We start from the raw sequence: 19,141 nt of genomic DNA on the forward strand, positions 1-19,141 counted from the left end.
CTTTTAAAAATGACCACGCCCTTTCTCATAGGAAGTGCTATTTCCGACATAGCTCTATCTTCTATACCGTTGGAGCTACAGATTTTCTGAGGTGCTTAAAATGTTCAGAATAGCCATGTTTAGGAGGTCATATATTTCCAAATGGGTTTTCTACGAAAAAATGACTAAAAAGCCTGAAAATACAGCCATTTTTAACACGATTTCATACTAATATTGAGCATATTCATGATATACAAAGGCCACTATGAGCCTCCATACATTTTATGATTTTGAGCTCCCTGATTGGCTGATAGTTTGTCTATAATTATACCATAGTGAGGTTTGTCAGTGTGAGTCATGTAAAATGGTAAGTTTTCACATCTTATTTCAATTTTAATGAGCAAACTCTTTAGATTTGTGATGCCTAATTAGTAGTTTTAGAGGTGATCAATATAAAAATCTAATTTCACATGGAATTTTATAAGCAGATGAGAAACCTATGTGTTTCTAGTTTCTCTGTCTACTGACGCCTAGAGAGGCCTAGTATTATGAGTGGTGGTGTGCTACACTGCCCAGCCTACTACTATACGGGTTACTCTGCCTCGCTATAGGGCCTAGGCCTGGCTAGACTAGGCCAAGTAAGCTCTACTTAGCACTACTGTACGCCTAGTAGAGTGTAGTAGTATTATTAATTACTACTGCAACTAGCTAGGCCCAGCTTGAATAACCTAGGCCTAGAGGAGCTAGGCCCCATGGCTAAGTATTAGTACGGGCTAGGCGAGCCTGGGCCTATGCTAGCCCTATAGACTTTCCCTGCGTGTGTAGGGCCTGGCTAGGCCTAGTTAAGAAGTTTGATTATAGTTCTACAATTGGTTGACAAAGATGGTTACTTGAGGAAGAGTGCCAAATCACAACTTGGGACTGAGCTGCTGAAGTTGTGCCCACTAATAGATTTTTTAAAAGGACCAGAAACCTCCCCACAAACCCATGCCATAGTTATCGACTTCATGGCCCTGGTGAGAAAAGTCCCCTTAAAGAAGCTTGATCCACCCGTCAAGACATTCCATGACCTTGCTATTGCCTTGACATCTATGGTCACCAAAGCTGGGCACAGCTGTGATGAGATCCACATCGTTTTCGACGCTTACAGAGAGGACAGCATCAAGAAAGGAGAGAGGGGGAGAAGAGGAAAGTCAACAGAAATGGTGGTCCTTGATGTGATATCACCGAACCAAAATGTTCCAGTGGTATTAGAGAATTTTTGGTCGTCTTCCATCAGCAAAACTGCTTTCCAGGCATTCTATGTTGAGTGGCTCACCACCAATTATCAAGGCACCAAACCCCGCTATACCTTGGTATATCACCACAGTCATGGTTGGTGTCAGCTGGGTGTGCTTCTCCATTCCCTCGGCTCAACTGCACACACGAGGAAGCTGATGACAGGATGATGTTTCATGTGCAGGACATTCTAAGTCACCGGTCAGGACCTACATCCTTGACGCTGTCATCAGGTGACACAGATGTCTTTGTGTGCCTGTTATACCACATCACAGTCAATTGGAGAGATATTGGCCTCCAAGAGCTCTGGCTCATCCGCAACTCAGGAGTGAAAAGATCAATATTACCACTCCATGATATCTGCACAGCGCTGGGAGACGAGCTCACAAAGTGTCTCCCAGCACTCCATGCACTGACTGGGTGCGATACAACCAGCAAGATATCAACTAAACTTGCAGCCCTGAACGCTGTCCGCAAACTAGGAAATTCCTCTCTGATCCTGAATTTCGACTGCCCACAGCTAACAGAAAGCACAATAGAGATGGTGGAGACATTCTTGGTCAAGTGTCTCAAACCATCAACAGACCTGGAGATATTTGACGACCTGCGTGTCGCTGCATTTGATGGCAATGCCCTCAAGATGGACTTTGAGAGAACCGCTTGCACGTCAACTAATGCAAGAAAACATATCCATGGAGGCTATTACCAACAGCAACTGTGGGTCCAAGCCCCATTTAGAGACGCCTCCTTGATTATGAATGCCGAGTCTTATGGTTTTGTAAGAAGGGGCAGTTTATTAGTCCCTGAGATTGTGATCTCAAAACCCGAAGGCCTGCCAGATCCCTGTAGGTGTGGCAAGTGTGCTCGTAAGAATGGGTGTCCATGCAGGGTAGCTGATTTCAAGTGTTGCAAGTACTGCAAATGCAAAGGAGGTGATTGTTGTAAAAACCCTATCACTGAATGAACACTGCTCATCATCCTCATAACTGGACTCTGTTGTGTTACTCTTCATGTTCCTGTTCCCGACCCTGGTTTATGACACATAAACAGTACTAATGTGGTGTTCAAAGTTGTATTGTTGGCTGTTGGGCAAATTCCCTGCTGATCTTTGAAACATTAAGCTCTCTCGGTACTGCTGCCTACTAAAGTAATGTTTTTTTTTTTGTTTTTTTTTTCATTTTAAGTTAACATTCCATTGATAATAGTATGATTGAAAATACAATTTCTTTACAATAATCAAATGCTCGCTTTCTTTACTATGATATGGCAATTCCAGTATGTAGGTAGTTGTATGGTAATAAGTTGACCTAATGCTTTTTAGTCATTTTCTCATAGAAAACCCATTTGGAAATATATGACCTCCTAAACATGGCCATTCTGAACATTTTAAGCACCTCAGAAAATCTGTAGCTCCAACGGTATAGAAGATAGAGCTATGTCGGAAATAGCACTTCCTATGAAAAAGGGCCTGGTCATTTTTAAAAGGACGTGGTCATTTTCGGGCTTTTCGCCCCGGATAGAGATTTTGGCACACATCCCAGGTTGTTCCTGGGGGTGATATTAGCCTATAACAGTTGAGTTATCCTCTCCTAAATTATTTGCATACATATGTTAGTCAGGTCCTGGACTAGTTAGGACTTCCAGGAAAGAAGTCGGTATTTCAAAAAAGTGGATCTGGGGTGAATTAACGGGGGTAGAAAAGATAAAGGTTTTGGATGGGGGAAGATAAGAGATGGTGGTGAAGAGCCGTTTTAAAGACCTGGAGGGAGGAGTGGGATTGAAGAGAGTGAGGGAGTTTGTTCCAGAGGTGGGAGAAAAGAGGAATTGAAGAGTGAAGGTGAGCAGAGAGTCTTGATTTTGGCAGTTTCACCAGAAGAGGGTTGCTGGCAGATCTTGTACAACCTGTAGGAGTATTTGGGGAACGAACACAGACAGAGCTGGGGAAGCTAGGCCAGAGAGGAGTCTGTAAAAGACAGAAAGACCACCAACCTGCCTGCGGTGAGTGAGTGAAAGACCCTCAGAGTTAGCTTCATCGTGGGAGATTCCAATGATTCTGAAAGCTTTGGTTTCAACAGCGTGAAGCAGAGCAAGGTGTGAGGCAGGAGCACCAACCGAGGGGAGAGCAGTATTCCATTGAGCTGCGGATGAAAGCCTTGTATGTGGTGAGCAGCTCAGGTGTGCCAATGAAGGACTTCACATGATGGAGGATGCCGAGTCAGCGACTGGGTTTGGAGGCCTGCTGGAAAATGTAGTTTTCCCAGGGAAAGATCATGGCAGATAGTGAGACCCAAGAGCTTGAGTGACAGAACTTCTTGGAGAGAATTGTTGAGAAAGTAGATGGGAGGGTTGTACAGACGGTCTTTTCGGAAAGACATAGTGAGAGTGTGAGATTTGTCAGGATTGAAAGACATGTTCCACTTGTTTGACCAGTCTGATTTTGTGCAGGTCTGCAGAGAGTGAGGAGGCTTCAGACTGCCAATCTGAGGTATGAGGTATGGAGCGGCAGAGTGTGGAGTCATCAGCAAAGAGATGGAGAGGATTTTCCAGACAGTCGGAGAGATCATTGATGAAGACCAGAAAAAGCACAGGGCCCAGAACACTGACTTGGGGAACTCCAGCCTGAACAGGAAGGGGAGATGAGAGAAATCTATTCAGGGCCACATGTTGACTATGACCAGAGAGGAAGTCCGCAAGCCATGCATGGAGATTTCCATGGATACCACAGGAGGAGAGTTTGGTGCGGGGTGCCAGACCGTATCAAAGGAACGTGATATGTCAAAGGAGACAGCTCTAATTTCCTGTTTGACATTGAGGACCTCCATCCATTTTTGAGACAACAGAAGCAGCATGTCCAGAGTAGAGTGACCTGGTCTGAAAACAAATTGATGATCAAAGATGAAGCCATTGGAGAAGAGGAAGGATTTGATATCCGAAGCAATGATGGATTCCATGACTTTGCTGTTAATTATCTGATCTGGTCATGTTTGCTGATTGCCAAGCTGATGGCAGATAACCTTGAGCAAAAGAGAGGGTGAAGAGAACAGAGAGAGGGTGAGATAGAGCGGCAGAGCAGGATTTTACGACCCGTGGGCTGATGCCGTCTGGTCCAGTTGCAGAATCAGTCGAGGATTGACAAGCTTCTCCACCTTGTCAGGAGAGAAGGACAGAGTCCAGGAGCAGCTGGGTACAGAGAGATATGGGTTTGTGACACGATTTTGAGGCAAACATAGAGTTGAGGCATTCAGCTTTTTCACATGTAGAGTCAGCTGTGTTGCCCTTTGAGGTAAGGGAGGGAATGGAGGGGGAACAAACACCAGAAACAGATTTGACCAGACGCCACCACCACCAGGATTTGGAAGAGGGATACAGATTTGAGAGTTCAGTCTTGAGAGTAGAGAGATATTGTTTCCTGGCTCTCCTGAGGGTAGACACTTGTTCCGGGCTTTGTGAAAGGAAATGCGATTGCCTTCCGTTGGATTTGCCTTCCAGGTGATGAAGGCAAGTTGTTTCAGGGCAACTGCCTCACCACAATATTCCGTGTACCATGGACGGGAGGAAGGGTAAGACAACTGAAGACGAGATGGGATAAATCTGTGCATGAGAGAGGGATGTTTTATTCCCTCATGAGAGAGGAATTAGAGGGATTTTATATAGGGAGAGAATTCCAATTTACTTTGGAAGAAGAATTCCAAGGATGAGTTGATATCAGAGGCGGTAGAGATGGGAGACCAGTCCAGATGATTGATGGCTGCTTGAAGACCATCCCAGTTGGCCTGAGTGAAATGCCAGACTCGACGCTGAGGAGGCTCTCTGAGAATGGTCAGAGAGATGTCCACTTTAACAAGCACATGATCAGAAGAACTGATTGGAGCAGAAGAAGAGCAGCAGACATTTGCAGGGAAGTTAGTCATAACCAAGTCTAGAAGAGAAGATGCTCCGTTGACTGAGATCCAGGCTGGGAAATTGACACACTGTGTCAGTCCCAGTTGGTCGCAGAAGTCCTTTGCTGAGGAGCCATGGCTGGTGAGAGGTACCCACACCCAGCCAACTGGCATGACAGTTGAAATAACCACATATGAGGAAGAGAGAGTTGGAATGAGTAGATAGAAGTTGGTGCATGTTATCAGACAGCAAGATGTAGATGGAGTCATCACTGTTTGGTGGACGGTATAACACACATATGAACAAAAGGTGGGAGCGGAGAGGAAGCCATAGCCAGAGGTACTCCTGGGGGTGGGGTGGAGAAAGGGCAGTGCAGGGAGAGTGAGGAAGAGTTTTTGATAAGGATAGCAACCCCACCTCCAGGACGAGGCTCAGGTCTATCATACCAGAGGAGGGAGTAACCAGGGAGATATATTAAGGAATCGGAGACATCTTGAAGGAGGAACGTTTGTTAAGCAAATTAAGTCTGGTTTGTGTTACGTGCTCCTCCCCAAACCCCGGTCACGGTGTACCTCCGAGCCCCGAGAGGAGTCAAGGCAGAAAGATGTGTTATTCTGTATGCCAAGGATCAATGGTGAAACCACACCAATTGTTACCAACAAACAAGTATTGTATTAAGGTCACACAAGAATAACGGTACAGTAACAATATTAATCAAAAGTATAATCAATATATATCATTCCTATGATGGTACCATCAGTTTCGTAATATATAACTCGCTGTGCTCCAAGTGAGCGAAAAGAACATCCCCAATGTCTCTTTCCCGGCTTCAAGCCAAAGTCCATCCACTCCAGTGATCGTCCGTACGATGTCATATCGAGACCAGAATCCCGTTGGGTTGGGAGTTGCACTGCCAAAGATGGGCGAAGGTGTCCTCGAGAAGCGACGGGGAAATCACACCTTCAGGTATGGACGCTTGACGGCTCTCAATCGGCGAACCGCAGATTTCCCACTCAAAAGCCACGTTACACACACACACACCAAATTAACGTCTGTATGCGGTGAGAATGGTTGAAGCGAAGTGAAAAACCTTGAGCGATGCGCAAAGCGCTCGAGTCAAAATGGCCGACGGCCCGTTCTCGTGGCGTAACGGCACTCCGATGATTCTCGTCGGAATCAACCTCAAAACCTGTCACGCAGGTTTATCTGTCACAGCGATAACAACTCTGTCGCAGGAATCCCTTTCCCAGGAAACCCAAAGTTGACACGTGACCCTCGTTCGCCAACGTTCGCTCAGGACCTTGAAGCAGCTCGGCTTCTTGTCCGACTCACTCGCTCCGCCTTCTCTTTCTCCTCTTCCTCCGGTTCCGGTTTCATTTGAAACAAACTTTTTTACCTTTTGAAAATAGTAATTTATATTTCCCTTAAATGACAACAATAATAGTACATGGAACCAAAAATGCTTAGTGGATGAAAACCACAACAACGGAAGTGACGAATCCATAACATTTGTCAGAAGCAACCTGCAGGGAGAGATCAATCAGGTTTGAGAGAAGGCCCCAGATGTTTGAGGTCCATTCCTTTAAGGAAGAGAAAAGGGGGAGCATCGGATACAGGACAGGGGAGTAGGGTAAGATGAAGAAGAAGAAGAAGAGGAGGAGGAGGAGGTCGAGAGAGCTGTTGATCATGTGTCAGATTTCAGAAGAGCTCGGGGAAAGGGAAGGTTGAGCACAAAAGGTTTGATGGTAATTGGATGAGGAACAGTGAGGTGTTCTTTGAGGGGGGTGGGGGGGGGGGCAGAGCAAGGAAGAAGGTTGGAGGAGATGGAGGTAAGAGTTGGAAGGGAGAGGAAGCTTTGAGTGAGGGGAAAATTGGAGAAAAAAAAGGAAGGTGGGGAGATTTCAAGGGAAGGGAGGAGTTTTTGAGGTGCAGGGTGAAGGGGGAATTTAGGAGGGTGAGGGGGAAGGGGGGAGATTTAAAAGGGATGGGTGAGGAGGGAGTTTGAGGGGAGGGGTGAGTTTGGATTTTAGAAAGTGTTGGACGATTAATGGAAAACTAACATTTGTTGCAAAATGAGTTTCTTGTGATTTTCGAGTCAGAGATCCGTTTGAAAACGTTGGCGGAGGGGTGGAATGCAGGTGAGTTTTGGGAATGTAGGAAGGAAGAACTAAGATTGAATTTTTATTTGAAATGGAGATTTGGTGAGCAAATCAAAAGCAACCTTTTAAAGAAGAAGAAGAAGAAAAGTGTGAAGAAAAGTGATACACAACAGAATACAACACTTCAATTAAACATTTAAAAACTAAACAGTGAAAACTATCTGGGGAAATTCCCTAAATGAGGGCATGGAGGATTCTTAAGGGGGATTAATGATTCCAGCACAGGTTCAGAAGCAGGAACAGGAGAATAGGAGATTGACAGCCAGGAGAGCAGAGAACGAAGGAACGGAGAGGTGTATAAGCAAATGTGTTAGTACGGGAGGAGAGGCCTACTTTTTAAATTATTAATTAAAATGTTTTTTTGAAGGTTAGGTGAAAGTGGATCAGAGGAAGGAGAAAGTTGGAGTGTGGTGAAAACTAGAATTGGAAAGGTGTCGGCTGGAGAGGATTGAGTTATGAAGGAAGGAGAGAAAAAAAACGGGTGGGGCAAAACACGTGGTCAAAGAACGAACACGAACAAAGAAGGAAATTAGTTTTTTGTTTTTTTAAAATTAAGACTAAACAAAGGGTAAGCTATTCTGGGAAGTATGGGGTGAAAAGAAAGACTGGAAAAAACAGAGAATGAAAGTAAATAGACCCACAAACGACTGCCGAGAGGAGACAACAAAGCCTCGAGGGACCAGGCCTAAAAAACACGGCAGGAAACAACCGAAGATTATGTACAGGTATGCACGATTTACACCGAGATCTTCCGAGAAACATACAGTAGGCACACACACCGTAAAATAAAAATAGTTTTGACAAAAATACAAACGGGAAAAAAACTTAACTTTGATAGTGTGGAGAGCTTGGAAAAACACAACCTCGCCTGCAAAACCGGAAGTTTTGCTCTTTTAGCTCTTTACGAGCTCTTTATTAGCTCTTTCACGAGCCTCGATTCAGTATTTAAAAAAAAAAAAAAGTGGAAGCCCAACTTGAAGTTGCAGCCAGAGGTGCTTCTGGGGGTTGAGAGGTGTAAGATTAATACAAAGGCAGTGAGAAATTGAGTTCTTCCTTGGCCATCAAAGACAGGTTTGGTGGTCTGTCTTCTACCACCTCCTTTCCGGTATTTCACTCTGCTCTTCCCATGCTTTGTCCCCCTCAGGTTTCTGGAAGGCTCACACGGTCCACCATCAACCCCTTCTGGTGAAACTACTTAAATTCAGGATCACTGCTCACCTCCACTCATTTGTTCCTCTTTTCACCCCTCAGCCCAAATTGGGCTAAGGGGTATTGTCCCCCGGGCGTATGTCAACTTTTGGTTTCCGTCAATTTCAAGGAGAACGGCTTGTCCGATTAAATCCATTTTATTTTAGCAGTGTGTGTTGGGGTTGAGTAGAGGAAGGTTCCTTTCGAAAATGGGTGCGCTGCGATTTTCAATATGGCCGCCACAGCAGCCATCTTGAAATTAGTTTCCACCATGCATGGGCTGAGGGGTTACGCCCGCTTTGCGGTGCTATTTATTTCCAGCCTACAGAACCAACTTTCACATTCTCTTCAATCTCATTCCTCTCTTCAGGTCTACCAGACAGCTGTTCACCACCATCTAAGATCGTCCCTAATCCAAAACCATAATCTTTTCTTCCCTCATTAACCTCACCCAAATTTCCAGTTTTCCACCCTTGGAGTTTCTTTCTGCATCTGTCTTATCTACACAATGCACATGCCCACACCCACTGTTTGCCAAAGTCTCCCTCTATCTTGGCCTTAAACTTTGCTGTTTGTGTTAAATAGGATAATGTTGAGGAAGTAGAAGTAAAATATTTTGGAAGAAAAGCAAAATGAATTTGGAGACAAAAGGGACACCTTTTCACAGAATTGTCACAGTTGCTATCCGAAGAGAAGCAAAAGGAGGCCTTGAGCCACATGAAACCAAATTCAATAAATACAGGACCAAGGTATTATTTAACACTGGTATGGAATGGGACATAACAGCAACACAGGGACGAAGGTATAACAGAAAAACACAAAGAATCCGGTTCATAAAACTTAGCTTTAATGAGATGGAAGTGGTAGCAGCAGATTCAATCAACACGTGGAAAAGATGTCCATTTTGTTTTAGTCAGGTTGTGGCCAGTTATTACATCATGGTGGTGGTTGATGACCCTTTTTGTCTTGCAGTGGTGGATATGCTTTGTGAAGAGGCAGTTTATGAATAAGAGCCTGTCTAGTCCGGGGCAGATGTGAATTCATTTCTCATCGTACTTCAAAGGAAATGACAATCCTTTCGGACGAGGTGCACGCCTATTTGAAATTTGAGCAGCAAGACTAATTTTACGGCTGTGCGTTCTTTTGCTACTAACTTAGAAAAGTTGTTTTCCACTTGTATTCATTAAACGGCATTCAATGTCACTTGTAAACATTTTATTTGCTGTCAAATACTTTCATAAGCCGTTAAAAATACACTTAAGAGAACAACCAGTTTATGCAATGATGTTTTTCACACTGTGCTTGAATTAAAAAACCTTTGCATGAAACTCCATCTTACCCTCATTATGCAACATGACTATAGCTTTTTGGAAGGCAAGAAAGAGGCTGGTGTTGTGTGTAACAAACAAAACAATCTCACAACTGTGAGAAAATGTACAAAATAATCATAAATAAAGTCTGAAAAGCTTTTTACTAAAATGCATGGGATTTGTGGGCTTAGTGTTGTCGCTTATTAGAAAACCCGAATGTCAATAATGTCGTCATCCTCCAAATCTAACTCGTCTGCTGTGCTGTTCCCGTCGAGCTCTACTCCATCAAAGAGGAACTGGAGGTGCCAGCTCGATGGAACAGTTTCCCGATAGCGTTCCATTAGGACATGAAGAGGATCATCCTAAGAAAAAAAGAAAAAAAATACAAGAGTTGATCCTTAGTTGTGGAAATGTTCATTGTTCATAGAGCAACAACTTCCTTAAAATCAGTCACAAAAGTATGTAGGAATTTGAACTTATTTTGATGACGTCTTTTGCATACAGCACAAGGCTGCGAGTAGCATCATTGGCCAAGGGCACGGCTGTGCCGCTGATGCAATGACTTGTAGGTTAGGGCAGGGATTTGTTATTTGGCCATGGTGCTGGTGATAGCTCACCTACTCTTCAAGCAGGACACTGTGGGATCTAGCGTCCATCAACTAATGCCAGCAGACAGGACTGTTATTTCGGCTATGGTTCATTCTTGGAGATTAATCTGCCCTTATCTAAGGGCAAACTTACCTGAGTTTAACGCTGGTGGTTTCAAAGATGACCTTTCATGGGTAGTGATGTCATTGGTTCAAAAACAAAGTTAAACGGTAAACTTGAATCGCTGCCAAAAATAATGTTCTTGGTGAGAAAATATTTTCTTGAAACAAAGCAAAACCATAAATCTCTCGCTGCAAGAAAAATTGTCATGGTTTTCTTGTTTCAAGAAAACGTTTATTTTAAGAAAATTGTTTTCGCCAGCGCATGTTTTATTGTTCGACAAACTTGTGAACGTCGAGTTTTCAGCCTGAATTGCACTTCCATTCGTCTGCTTACCATCATGGATAACGAAACCAAAAGCAGTCGCAGTTGAGAAATCTATTCGTTCAAACAAGCTGATGTTGCAGGATCTTAACACACCTCAAATCAAACTTGTTACTTCAAAATTACACTTTTACAAGAAGGAACATTCTGATGGGCTTTTAAATCGAATGGTTGGATGGCAAAGCTGGCCAACCAAAAACGGTTATGAAAAAGAACAGTTTTTTTGTGTTTTTTTAACCAATCAGACTCATGGAAAAGACTTGTAAAAATCATAGGTAGAACAAGGACATTGGGAGACTACTTTTAACATTAATTGCAAATACATGGTGCCAACAAACTACTGCCGGACCCCGCGTATTTGTGGTTGATAAAATGTAACCTGCTTCTATATTCATGGCCCTGCACTTTGCGTTTTCACGATTTTTCGCGGGCGCATAAACATTTTTTAGCCACGCTTTAAGCGACATATGTGAAATGTCCCACCATTCGCACTATAAACCTCGCTGTGTAGCATGTCTCACCATTTGCACTATAAAGACACTCCTCAGCTACCAGCTGCTACATAAGACGTCATCCCCACGAATTAAACAATGAAAACGCTTCACTGTATTTCTACCAGCTCCTGATGACAGTCTCACCCACGAGTTACACAATTAAAATGCTTCAACGCATCTACCACCATTCACACTTCACCTTAAGACGTTATCACCTACGAACATCTCCCACAACCAATGGGGAGAATACACACCCATTCCACAGCTGCCCACAATGCTTGCATGACTACTTGGATCCAGCATGTCCTGGGTCTCGATTATTCTTCTGGTCCCGCTGCCTTGACGGTGTGTACCCTGGTTTAGAATAGGTACACTGTATCCCTGCACATCGTAAGAAGCGACTAAGGGTTGGTGTCAGGAAGGGCATCCGGCCATAAAAACATTGCCTCAAACAGGGAACCATGATTGTCATGGGGCCTGCAAGGCTAACCCCCGCTCTAGCGGGGAAAATGGCCTTAAAACGATCATTCATTCATTCATATTTTTTCCCGCTGCCTTGACCTGTGTTTTGCCTCTTGCTCCGCTCATTGATCAAATCATGGCGGGTCTGGGTATGAGTGAGCTGAGCGATGCGGGTCCGAGCAGCCCCAGTGCATTCTGAGCAAGCAGGGTTCAAGAAGCGGTACGGTCTCAATGTCAAACTGTCAGGCAAGCATGCCTCCATGGACCACGAGGCGGCCAAAACGTTCCCTGCTCTACTCGCACATCTCATCGACGAGAAGGGGTATCTGCCAGAGCCAGGCAGGAAGCTCTCGATCATGCTTTTTTTTTTTCACCCTACCTCAGGAGCATCAGTACCCTCCCTCTACAGCCTGTTATCCATCCCCCTCAGTGCACAACTCATCAGCAACATCACCTGCATAGTCTTCTGCACCCTCACCTACATCCCTTTTGGTGCACGACAACAGCGACCTCATCTGCGTCGTCGGTTAATAAAGTCTGTCTGTCTGTTTAAGTCTAATAGGTTAATCAAGTTCACTGGATTTAAATTCTTCATTATCAATTGAAAAGTTGTGCGTTTTTGTAAATAAAAAATTGAAACGGTACCTGCCGCTGTTTTTTGTCACCCGTCGCACCGCGGAGCGAAAGGGGGACTATGGTTTTCCCCTCCGTCCGTGTGCAAGCGAAGGACCAAATTCTAATTTGGTGTGGGGGTGCAACCCACGTCAAAATCCAAGATGGCCGCCACCATGTATGTCTGACCTTGTGAGCGGAATATCTTGAAAAATAAGCGAAGTACCAACTTCCAATCTGGTGTGGGTGTATCTAGGCATAAGGAAGAACGCTATTGAAAATTGGGTCGCCACGTCGAAATCCAAGATGGCCGCCTTGTGTCTTCCACTTTGTCAACTCGCATCACTTCACCGACGGGGGATCTAGGCGTATAGCTTGTTAATGCCTCCATTGACGAAGGCATTATGCTTTCAGGTTGTCCATCTGTCCGTACGTGATAAGTTATTGCGGTAACGAAAACCTGAACAGCTTGGTGCAGGTATGTATAATTAGGTAAAGATGAACCGATTAGATTTTGGGGTCCCGAGGTCAGAGGTCATGTCAGGTAAAAATGTGATACCTTGTGAACAACTGAATGGATTTAAATCAAACTTGGTGCAAGTATTATCATGATGTAATAATGTGGGTGGAGGCATATCGGGTGACGTCGAAGACTGTCGTGTAGTTTTTTAGAATAGGTACGGCTTAATTGATTAGCGACTTAATCAATAAGGTTGATTAAGCATTTTTCATAAACTATAATCGCATTTTTCATAAACTATAATCTCATTCCTTCAATAAACATTGCAAACGGTACCTGGTGTTGTCGTTATTTTATTTTTTTTGTAAGCATTTTTTGTGAAAAACAATTGCACAGCCATGAATCAGGAGAATCAGGGGCCACCGGGAAGGAACTATCCTTTTTTTTTCCCTATTGAAACAATGCCCTGGCATTCGCGGCTTCACCATTCGCAGCATTTTTCATGAACCACGAACCGCCGGAAACCTATCCCCGCCGCCCGCCTTCTTTTCCAATTGAAACAATGCCTCTACATTCGCAATCCTTTTCTTACACCATCAAAAATGTTCCAGCAATCATTCATAATAGAAAATCAAGAATGTGACACTATAGCACACAATAGGGAAGTAAACAAAGCACATGAGCATTTGTTTAAATTGTCCACACCAGCATTCTCACCCTATACCCTTGTCCATCTGTGACTCACCTTTTTAAGTGTTATGGCCAATTTATTCCGTTGATGTTGCACCTTCAGTGTGATGGTCTCTTTTTCCTTCTTCACGAAGCATTCTGATGGTACGAGGGGAACAAGTCATCATACTGTATATAATTAGTAATAGGCATCCAAAACCATCCTTGACCATTTTGTGCAACATTGGCAGAGGCCTTCACTTTTTTTTTTTTTCTTCAATCCTCACTTTTTCACCTTTATTACCCTTGTCAGAGGAAAGAGTATTGCATTTGAGTCCATTTGTTTATCCACACAGAATGTGCTAACATAGGCCACAAATGCCACCTTGTGGTAGCCAATAGTACACGTTATCTTTTTTCAACCAACTAAATCCATAAAGTATGCACAATTAGAATGCGAGTACAATCGGACTCCGACATTCACAGGGGATACGTTCCTGGAAGGTGCTGCGAATGTCGAATCTGTGAATGTCGGGAGGGGTGGGGGTGGGAGGGGTGGGGGGTGGGGGGTGGAGGGGGGCATGGATTGAATTAGGGGAGAGCCACCGTGAAACTAAAAAAACCACAACACCATCACGTTAGTGGCTCGTAAGTGTATTTTTGCGTATGTCCAGCTGCTTTATGCATGGCTGTTGAAAGATGGGTGTTATAAATGTCAAGCTAGCGGCTCAAGGAAATTTTTTTTTTGCGCCCCTGAAAAACCACAAATTTGCGGAACACGGCCGCGAATAGGGAAAAAAACAAAAAAAAAAAAACAATTTGCGGGACACTTTTCCGCGAATAGAGAAACAGGTCGCATTTTATCACCCGCAAATAGCGGGATCCGACTGTATATGTCTATAAAGTATGGTCAATTAGTATGCGAGTACATCTATAAAGTATGCAAAATTTGAATGTGGGCATGTCTATAAAATACGTACCATAAAACCACACAAAAGTCCAGGCTAGGGAGGGCAATCTTTGATCGCTTGTTCTAGTTCGCTTTTAAATTTGCTTTCTCTGCAACCGTTTGAGCGATTGACACGAAACTTTCAACATAAAATTCCAAAATGTCTGTTTTCTGTCGGCATAGGTTTCAGGGTATTTCCCATATCAGGAATAAACAGCCTCAACCTCACTTCGCTAAGCCTCAGCCAAATTAAAGTGTCTGTGTGAGATTGCTTGTTGTGTGTGAATTAAGTGTTGGCTGTGGGAAGGGTGGAGGACGCACAGGGAAGTTTTGAGGGATTAAAATAAATCATAGTCTCGGGGTTCAGGGTTGGGGAGTAATCCCAATTCTCTCTATGTAAATGTGTATCATATAGCGTCGTTCCTAGGAGGGGATACTTATTAAAATACGCCCATTCTGGGGAGACAACCCATCCGAGACAGAAGGTTCTTCACGAGTTGCTAGCAAAGAGCAATCCCAGTGTCAGCCTATTAATTATATATATGTACCGCTGCGGCAAGACACCATCACAATGCAGACGAGAATGGCACTCAGTAGAGAGCATACCTCCGCCAGATGAACAGTTTACGTTTTGTATCCCAGAGTAGACCAGAAAATCACAATACAGAATCACATTTAATCAAAATCATCCGTCCACAACCATTTGAGATATCCTGCTGTATGTTGGTTTTAGCACTATCACTCAATGGTGAAGAATCGCTTAAAAATTTAAATAATTCTCATATCCGAATCCATATTCAGGTCTTCACCAAAATCGAATCGAATCATCCTTGTCAGACACACAACCGGTCCACCACGTTTCGTACAAATCTGTCCACAACTTTTTCAGATATCCTGCTATGTATCGTTTTTGGCCCTATCTCCCAATGGTAAAATCACTTTAAAATTCGAGGAGCCGAATCCAGATCTTCACCAAAATCTATTTCCTATTACCAAAATCTATTTCAAAATCCTTATTTAAAAATAATATATTCATATTATTTCCCCCTCGTAGGTAGACGCACCACAACATGTAGCCCCGTTGTAGTTCAGTTATTTCTTAGTAAATGTAAGCGTAGTCCTTTCCTGAGTTAGTTTTGCGTTGAGCAGGCCAGTAAGTGTAGGCCTCGATTAGGCTGGAATACCATGTGCTCGGCCTGAACAAGTCTGGCAAGGCCGAAGGGAGGAGCTGCAGGGGGAGTGGCCGGTAAGCAACGAGCCGCCAATCAGAGCTCGAGGGTAGTGGCTCACAACTGCAACGGAAGGAGGGGCTTGGAACATTCGGGTAAGGCTGGGGCGGGGCCAAAAAACCCCGCCCCGGGCCCCCCGCCTCAGTCAGAGTTTCGCCCCAAACAAGCAGACAAGTGGAGGATCAGTGAGAGTCAGAGATTGTCAGAACCGCAGCCGAACGAGTGGATTGAATTGTTGTAATAGCCTCGTTGTACACGAACTCTCCCCATGCCCTGTGCCTGTATTAATCGCGCTTTTGGAGACGATCCATTCCGGAGCCAACTACGCCGACGATCCTCCTACCTGGACTTCCTGCATACGTCCCGTGACCACCAGAGGGCCACGCCGGGCGAGCTGTCCCGGAGCGACCGACGGCAAGGCGCGTTTGGCGCGTGAACTTCCTTCCTTCTTTTTGCCCGCGTGAGTGAGTGGGCCCTTTGTCTGGGAAGAAGTTAAAACTGTTAAGTGCCTGCTCTGTGTCTCTTCGGATCATTGTACATAAATAATAAACCGTGTTCTTCCTCTTATTTGATCGTTCCCGTCCTTTCACTATTGGCTTAGCATCGCACGAATAAAACCGCTCGAATCGGGTTCAATAAAAGGTAACTGCACGAGTCACGTGATACGCACACCGCTCGGGCGTACTCGATTAGCGTGGCTTGTGCGAGGTCCGGTCCCCGTTTTCGTGGCAGCGTGGGTCAAAGGTACGTGCGGCATCGACCCGATACCCTTTTTCACGCTCGCTGCGGAAGTGGCGATTCCGCCTCGTGGACACGAAGACCCGCGGGGGAAAAGGGGCTTAACCCCCACACTGTACGTCGACGGGCTTCGGGAGATCCGCAACAATATATATATATAGGGTGCTTCAAAAAAATGTTAACACTTGTATGGGATTATTGTCTTATATGCACATTATTTGAATTATTTGAATTTGAATTTGAATTTGAAATAGAATTTGAAAAAATGTTGACATTCAAATAATGTGCATAACCACCTAAACGGTGGTTATGCACATTATTTGAATGTCAACATTTTTTTGAAGCACCCTCTATATTAAAAAAAAAGAAGTATATATATACACGAATTCAAACCTGTGGTCATCTCTTACTCTGAACAGAGTTCTCTGTTTTGCAGTTTTTAACGAATAAAAATAATCACAGACGTTACACTTGCAGAGAATACTTCAAAGTATTGGGGGAGAAATTGAGGAGGAAGTAGATGCATAGCCACCCACTATTGTGGTTGGAAAATAAAAGTGTGGGTTGAGACGTGTAAATTGAGCATAATTTTCTCACCAATTATGTCTGTGTATTTGAGGCCAAGTGACAGTGGTGTATCATTATTGTCCAGCTGTCTGTTGTTGAAGAAAATCAGCAGTGTGCCATCGTTCAGACAAAGTTCCTGCTGCACTGCATGCTGCAAAATGTCTGTCTGGAAGGGGCCAGGAAATTGGAAATCAAGAGGCGTGTGAAGGGGGTGAGAATGCTGGTGTGGACAAGGTTATTCAGCACCAGATATGCAAGAACAGAAGTGAGAGAAGAATGACGCTCACCTCATTCATGCTAATCCTGTGCATGGTGCTCCGATAGCACACTTTTACAGATACCTCCCTTTGCTCAAAGTCCGGGGGGTTAGGGACCTCGACTGCATCATCCGTCGACTTGTCCAAACACAATTTTTGCAGGTTGTCCATCTTTTGGTGCATATCTGTACCAAGAAAACTTTGACCAAATCAACAACATCAATTAAACAACTTGTACAATCAAAGTTGATAAAAACATAATCTTAATATACTTTTGTAAGCAAAAAAAACACTACCACCCTTGAAGCAAAGTACAAATTTGACAACACTAGTTTTAGATAATAGGTCACAGTTTTCATTCGACTATCGACTACAAAGATGTCACGGCATTCTCGGCTGGATAACACGCCATGCACAAACGCCATGGGATTGTCATAGTTTTCTCTCTATTCTATTCGTCATAGGATTGTTGTCGTTTTATGTTCCTCGTTCTTGACTGGTTTAACCACTTGGTCATATCTACATACAAAACTGCACAATATCAGTTGTAGTCGGAAATAACATCCACGTTAGAAAAGGAACCATTTCTGATTCACTGCCATCTGCCCAAAAACTACAAATCGGCTCCCTCTGAAGTAATCGGTAATCGGCTCCGTCCGTCCGTCCATCTGTCACGCTCTCTCCTCCTAATCGATTGGCTGCTCAACTTCTCAGTCTTGTGCCATAAATGCATTTAAATCAGTCGCATGAAACTTTCTCTTTTTGCCTTGTTCTCTTGATTTCTTCTTCATCGAGCTTCTTTATCTCCCTTGTCTCAATAAGTCACCCTTTTCACATTTAATTTATATGTAAACATCAGAATCACTGCCATGTGGAGAATACATTACCACTGGATATGTGAAATGTCTTACTGGTACTATATCGTTGTGCATATATATAGTATTCATGATGCAAACCACAATTACCTGTGAACAAACGAGGAGTCGAAATCCGACAATTGAGAATGTTCCTCATCGCTGCTTAAGAGCTCATCATCAGAAACCAAATTGATCACGTTGACCTCTTCTTTCTTCCGTTTCCGTAAACTGTATCCACTCTTCTCTTCCTTAGAGTGTTTTTTGGCTAAGCTGGAATCTGATAAAAGCACAAACATCACTGGGAATTTATTCAGACAACATAAAATCAATCAACTCAACATTCATCGTACCACTTTTGGGACAGTAAAAGGTGTATTTTTGTGTCAAGGTTTCAATCCTTGTGCAACAATGTAACTCTCAACAGATTGATTACTCCAATACTACAACCAGATCTACATTTCGAAAATGTCTGGTCAGTTATATGGACAAAATGTCTGACTCTGTCTGACAACAGTTATATGGACAATTAGATAGCCTGGCGTTGGCTTAGCGGTTAGGGTGCCGGCTTGGGATCCGAGGATCCTGGGTTCGAATCCCGGTCGATCGCTGAATTAATGCCAGGGAGGTTGACTGAGCCTGTCATCCTTCCGAGGTCGGCAAATTGAGTACCAGCTTGCTGGGATGAATGATCACGGTGTGTACCCCGATTCAGAATAGGCACTACACTGTATCCCTGCGCATCGTAGGAACGTGACCAAGGGTTGGCGTCAGGAAGGGCATCCGGCCATAAAAACATTGCCTCAAACAGGGAACCATGATTGTCATGGGGCCCGCAAGGCTAACCCCCGCTCTAGCAGGGATAAATGGCCTTAAAACGATCACTCATTACGGAGTTAGAAATTAACGCAAAAGTCATGGAAATGATTTGCCACAAATACCCCATACAGACAACATGTTGCAGAAAATGTTTTCAAGAGCCTGTGGTGATACTGGTATTGTGTCGCAGAACAACCTTTAGC

General features: G+C 44.0%; 2 protein-coding genes across 4 annotated transcripts in view; one reads left to right on the forward strand and one right to left on the reverse strand.

The window, feature by feature from the left end:
* Positions 1 to 9,814, forward strand: part of ARPC3 (actin related protein 2/3 complex subunit 3) — a 27,610-nt gene extending 17,796 nt beyond the window's left edge. The window contains exons 7-8 of one of the 2 annotated variants that reach the window (XM_068120560.2): positions 5,974 to 6,105; positions 9,459 to 9,814. In XM_068120560.2, coding sequence (XP_067976661.1) covers positions 5,974 to 6,105; positions 9,459 to 9,524 — 198 coding nt within the window. In that variant the 3' untranslated portion in view covers positions 9,525 to 9,814. The remainder of the gene's footprint in view (positions 1 to 5,973; positions 6,106 to 9,458) is intronic. The other variant, XM_068120561.2, reaches the window with a different exon arrangement.
* The window catches only part of LOC137430054 (NFATC2-interacting protein), a 23,318-nt gene continuing 13,863 nt past the window's right edge, over positions 9,687 to 19,141 (reverse strand). For both annotated transcript variants that reach the window (XM_068120559.2, XM_078780212.1), the window contains 5 exons: positions 18,231 to 18,399; positions 17,296 to 17,464; positions 17,039 to 17,174; positions 13,602 to 13,684; positions 9,687 to 10,158 (listed from right to left, as the gene is read on the reverse strand). In XM_068120559.2, coding sequence (XP_067976660.2) covers positions 10,000 to 10,158; positions 13,602 to 13,684; positions 17,039 to 17,174; positions 17,296 to 17,464; positions 18,231 to 18,399 — 716 coding nt within the window. In that variant the 3' untranslated portion in view covers positions 9,687 to 9,999. The remainder of the gene's footprint in view (positions 10,159 to 13,601; positions 13,685 to 17,038; positions 17,175 to 17,295; positions 17,465 to 18,230; positions 18,400 to 19,141) is intronic.

This window comes from Myxine glutinosa, chromosome 6, assembly GCF_964187855.1.
Source record: "Myxine glutinosa chromosome 6, kmMyxGlut1.1, whole genome shotgun sequence".
Taxonomy (NCBI): Eukaryota; Metazoa; Chordata; class Myxini; order Myxiniformes; family Myxinidae; genus Myxine; species Myxine glutinosa.